Source organism: Sus scrofa, chromosome 2 (assembly GCF_000003025.6).
Source record: "Sus scrofa isolate TJ Tabasco breed Duroc chromosome 2, Sscrofa11.1, whole genome shotgun sequence".
In the NCBI taxonomy this organism is placed as follows: Eukaryota; Metazoa; Chordata; class Mammalia; order Artiodactyla; family Suidae; genus Sus; species Sus scrofa.
In genome coordinates, this window is record NC_010444.4 from 63,921,133 (window position 1) to 63,927,111 (window position 5,979).

The 5,979-nt window shown below is 36.7% G+C and overlaps 1 protein-coding gene across 1 annotated transcript; it reads right to left on the bottom strand.

Moving 5' to 3' along the window:
- On the bottom strand, positions 252-1,010 carry LOC110259756 (olfactory receptor 7A10-like). Its single transcript, XM_021085501.1, has one exon. The coding sequence runs from the start codon at positions 957-959 to the stop codon at positions 252-254; it is 708 nt and encodes a 235-aa protein (XP_020941160.1). The 5' UTR covers positions 960-1,010.

Consider the following 5,979-nt stretch of genomic DNA (forward strand, 5'->3'; position numbering starts at 1 on the left):
CCAACTATAAATGATATCATATGGTATTTGTCTTTCTCTTTCTGACTTATTTCACTCAGTATGAGAGTCTCTAGTTCCATCCATGTTGCTGCAAATGGCATTATGTCATTCTTTTTTATGTAACTTGCCTTTTATAACTGCCATCTGAATGACTTTTTTCAGAGCCCTCTTTATGTCTTTGTTCCTGAGACTATAGATAAAGGGATTCAGCATGGGTGTTACCACTGTGTACATCACTGAGGCTGTTGTACTTAGGGGGGAGCTGTGGTAGGAGCAGAGCTGAGATAGACTCCTAGACTTGAACAGTAATATAGGGAAACAACCGAGAGGTGAGACGCACAGGTGGAAAGTGCTTTATACTTCCCTCCAGCTGATGTCATTCCATGTATAGATGAAACGATCTTAGAGTAAGAGTAAAGGATACCAGCCAGAGGACCACCACCAATCAGTAGGGCTGTAAAATACATAATTGTATCATTAAGAAAAGTGTCACAAGCAAGATTAACAATCTGTTTGATTTCACAGAAAAAGTGAGGGATTTCCAAGTCTGTACAGAAAGACAGTCGAAGCACCAGTAAGCTTTCTAACAAGGAATGGAGGGCACTGATGATCCAGGACACCAGAACCAGCAGTCCACAGAGCCGGGGGTTCATGATGACTGTGTAGTGTAGGGGGTGGCAGATGGCTAAGAAGCGATCATAAGCCATTACACTCAGAATAAAATCATCCAACACTGCAAAGAGTATGTAAAAATACATCTGGCTGATGCAGCCTTCATAGGATATAACTTTGCTCTGGGTGTGTATATTTATTAGCATCTTTAGGATTGTTGTGGTGGTGAAACAGATATCTACAAAGGAGAGATTTGAGAGAAAAAAGTACATGGGTGTGTGGAGGTGAGAGTCTGAACTGGCAGCCAGGATGATGAGCAGGTTTCCAAACACAGTGATGAGGTACATGGAGAGGAAAAGTCCAAATATGAGGGGCTGCAACTCTGGTTCCTTTGATAATCCCTGAAGAAAAAATTCTGGATTTTGTGTATAGTTGCCTGGAACCATATGGTGGTGGTGATTACTAGGCATGGAAAAGATAACACGATTAATTTTTACACAAATGGAATGGGTATTACTAACAGTTGAAATGTTGCTATTTGTATTTTACATCCAAGAAATAAATCTGTGCATTTTGTACAAATTATTGCTTCTAAGAGACTTTTCATGACATCTATGGCTAGTAATTCTCTTATAGAGAGACAGAAAAGATAGAGATAAAAGTGGGAAAAAGATACAAAATGCTCAGGTAGATATGCTACATAGATTATAATGAGGAGAAAACTCTCGGATTCCCCCCAAGGGATCATATATTTATTAGTTTTTGTGAGAAGTGCTTTCATGCATTAGAGGAATATATGTTGACTATTGACCATCTTCTAGGTAAAAGTATAGGGTGCTGGAAAAAAAACAAAGCATATAATGATAGCACAAGAATATAAGAAAGTAAATATCATATATCATGTCACATGTTGAACTATGCTCTGAAGAAAGAGAAACTATGTATTAAAAACCATGGTTGGGGATGCTATTTTTTTTACTGGGAGTTCAGAAGACCTGTAAACGATGAAATGAAAGCTGGATACTTGAAGATATTGGAAGTTGGGGGAAGATATTGGAAGTCGGGGGAAAGATATTTCCGGTCAGGGAAAGAGCCAGAGAAAAGACTTTTAGGAAGGCTCTTTTTTTTCAAATATTCAAAACTGAAAGTTTTGCCAGTGTGGTGGTGAGGGAATGAGCAAGAGAGTGCAGTGAGAAATGGTAGAGAATGTTGAGGAATGGAGTGGCCTCCCTGCTACAGCTGAAACTTCAAGACACAGGGAGTACATAGCTTATGCATTGTTCCTTGTACTTTATTACTTTTTGAATCTTGTGAGTATAAATCTTCATCTGTTGGTTAACATTCCAGTATTTGCATTTTAAGGGTCACATTTTGATGTATGTGGTCTGGGCACCACTGCCCTGAGAACTGCTCATTCCCCACAAAATACACTTATACACACAAAACTGACATATCTACAAGCACAATCACATACACAGTACACTATGATTCCTGACGCTGTGATAATACTAGGTTTTTCTCCCCAAAGTCACAATAATTAGTAAAACAATGCTGCGAGGGAAGCTTTCAACCTTATATTATCTTAAAGGATGTAGAATTAGGAGTGATGTCAGCATCATGAAAGGGTGAGATGTTCCTTTGCCTTTAATCTTCAACCTACAACCAGCAAAATATTCACAGTTCAACAAAGGTACTTCTTCCCAACACAACAGGACACAAGAGATTTTCACACATCTGTACATCTAAAGGTGGGCAGACTGTAAGGTACAGAGGAGGTGGAACTGTGAGAAGAGTAAATGTGGTGTCTGTGATCCTATAGACCCCTGGTTGGTGCAGCTAAGCCTGTAGCCCCAGAGTACCAGGTAGGATCAGGGAAATAGGTACACCAAATGCCAGTATTCTTGTCTCTGCAGAGCCCATGGCTATAAGGAACTGAGAAGCATTGGGAGTATGGCTTGTGGGTCCTTCTAGCCACAGAAGTGCCCATGACTCTGCCTCCACCACTTTGTGCCCATAGTGGCAGTGCCTGTGAAACTGGCAAACACAGTACAGAAATAGCTGTGACCCTGCCTACCCCTCTACTTTTATCCTGCCCCTGAAGTGCCAGAACCTGAGAACCAGAGACCATAGACATAGCAAAAATGTTCACCACCAAGTTGCGTCTGGTGGCTATGTCAGCAACACCAGCAACAGCAAGGTACTAATGACCCTGAAGACACAAGCAGAAACACAGGCACTGAGAAATACCTATGACGGAGGCAGTGGTGGGTGGAGAGGGGCAATTCTCAAATACAACCAGAAGCAGACCAGGTAAGAGAAATCAAAACCTGAGCCATAGTGGCACCTACTGAAACCAAAACTGTGACTAATTAATAGTCTGTTGAATCATTTGAATCAAGCAAAAATAAAACAAAACAAACAAATAAAAACCTACCTAAATAAGAAAGATGTTCACTACTTCAAATGCACCTGTAAAGAAACAACTCATCAAACACCATGAAGAAACATGGTAACACTATACCCCATATAGAAAATGAAAATTCTCCACAAACCAAACTTAAAATAATTGAATATTGTGATGTAACGGATAGGGAACTCAAAATACTGTCATGAAGCAACTCAATGAGATACAAGAAAATTCAGAAAGGCAATTAGTTCAATGGACCCAGAAACAGAATTCACGAACAGAAGGAGTACTTTACTAAAGAGATGGAAACTCTAAAAAAGAACTGAACAGAAGTTCTGGAATTGAAATACTCAATTCATGAGATGAAGAATGCCTCAGAAAGCAATGGAAATAGAACAGACCAAATAAAAGAGAGAATTAGAAAGCTCAAAGATAGACATCTAGAAATTACACAGTAGAATAGGAAAGAGACATAAAATATCAAGATATGAGGAAATCCTATGAGAGATATTGGACCATTTTAGGAAGGTCAACATTAGGGTAATGAGAGTTCCTGCAGGAAAAGAGAAGGAAAAGGTAGTTGAGAGTTTATTTAAATAAATAATAGCTGATAATTCCCTAAGCCAATGGAAGAAACTGGGTATACTTGTGCATGAAGTTAAGAGAACTTCTAATTACTTTAACACAAGAAGACCTTCCCCAAGAAATATTATATGAAAACTGTCAGAAGTCAATGAGAAATATAGAAATTTAAAGGCAGCTAGGGAAAAAAAGAATAGTAACCTACAAAGGAAGCCTTATTAGGCTATTAGCAAATTTCTCTGCCAAAACTCTACAGGCCAGGTCAGAGTGGAGTGACATACTCAAAATACTAAAAGATAAAAATGGTCAACCAAGAATTCTCTATCCATTAAAGTTAAAATTCAGATACGACTGAGAAATAAAGGATTTCTCAGGCAAACAAAAGCTGAGGGAGTTCATCAATACAGACTTGCATTACAAGAAATGTTGAAACGAGCTCTCTAACAGAAGCAAAAGAGCAAAATATACAAAATTTGAATAAGATAATAGACATACAAGAGCAGAGAATTGCAACTCTGTATTAGAATAGGCTGGTAAATAACTATAGCACAGATATTAAAGGCAGAAAGTAATAAAAATAACTATAGCTACTTGTTAATAAATTCACAACATATAATGGGATAACTTGAGAAAACTGAAAAAAATAAGAGGAAAAGAATGGAACCCATATAGGTAGATGTAGATAAGATGCCATCAACGGAAAAATGGCTGTTTTATCTATGAGACATTGTATGCACATCTCATGGTAACAACAAAATGTAAAACTAGAACAGAGATACAAAACTTAAAGAAAGAGGGAATTGAGGAAAACATCTTAGAAAATGACCAAACTAAAATATTAGGCAGAACCATAAGGAAAATGAAAAAATGGAGATAAGACAGCAACCAGAAACAAAAGATAAAATAGCAGTACTAAGTCCTAACTAATCAATAGTCACCCTAAATATAAATGGATTAAAAGACAGTGGTTCGGTGGAAACAAGACCTAAGTATATGCTAACTCCAGGGGCCTCATCTTGGCTCTAAAGACAAACATAAGTTCAATGGGAAGAGATGAAAGATGATACTCTAAGTAAATGGCAGCCAGAAAATGGGGGTATAGCAATACCTGTATCAAACAAAGACACAAGCCAAAAATGTAACAGAGACAAAGATGGATAGTATATAATGATAAAGGGGACAACTCATCAGGAAGACATACCAGTGCTTAATATATATGTGTTTAATACAAGAGCACCAAAATATATGAAGCAATTATTGAGACCCAAAGGGAGAAATTGATAGCAATACAATAAGAGTAGGGGACTTTAACGATTATATCACTGGATAGATCATCCAGATAGAAAATCAACAAGGGAAGAGTGGCCTTAAGTAAAATGTTAGAGCAGATAAACATGATAAATTTGTACCGAACATTCCATCCAAATGCAGCAGAATGCATATTCTTCTCAAATGCACATAGAACTTTCTCAATTATAGAGCATATGTTGGGAAACAAAACAAGTCTCAATAAATTTAAGAAGACTGAAATAATAATAAGCATCTTTCTGATCACAATAGTATGAAACTATAAATCAGTTACAAGATATATAGAAAGCTAGAAAAATCACTAATATGAAGAGATTGAACAACATGTTACAGAACAGCAATTGAGTAAATGAAGAAATCAGAGATTTAGTAATACTACCTAAAGACAGATGAAAATGAAAATAAACATATCCAAATCTCTGGGATATAGCTAAATTAGTTCAAGGGATGTTTATAGCAATAAAGGACTTCAAGAAACAAAAAAGAAAAATGCCAATCTTCTCTTACATCTAGAGGAACTAGAAAAGAGAACAAACAACCTGATCAGTAGAAGGAAGGAAATAATAAAAGTCAGAGCAGAAATAAAAGAAATAGAGACTAAAAAGACAATACAAAAGATCAATGAAGCTAAGATCTGTATTTAAAAAGATAAAAAAAATTCAAAAGCCTTTTCTAGACTCACTAAAAAAAGAGATGTCTCCAATTAATAAAGTCAAAAATGAAAGAGAAGTGAAAATGAATACCACATAAATACAAATGGATTTAGAAAAAGTGGTACATACATACAATGGAATATTACTCAGCCATAAAAAAGACTAGTGCCATTTGCAGCAAAATGAATGAAACTAGAAACTCTCATACTTTCTTACTGAAGTAAGCCATAAAATAAATGACAAATACTGTGTGACATCACTTATTTGTGAAATCTAAATTATGGAACAGATGACCCTATCTAAAAAAAAAACCCAAAACTCAAAAAATAGAAACAGATCATGGCCAACGAGAGCAGACTTGGGGTTCCCAAGGTGAAAAGGGGAGGGAGTGTGATGGATGGGCATTTTGGGGGTTTT

Coding starts and splice junctions, on each gene's coding strand:
- LOC110259756 (XM_021085501.1), bottom strand. CDS start 959: ATGTACCTCATCACTGTGTTTGGAAACCTGCTCATCATCCTGGCTGCC.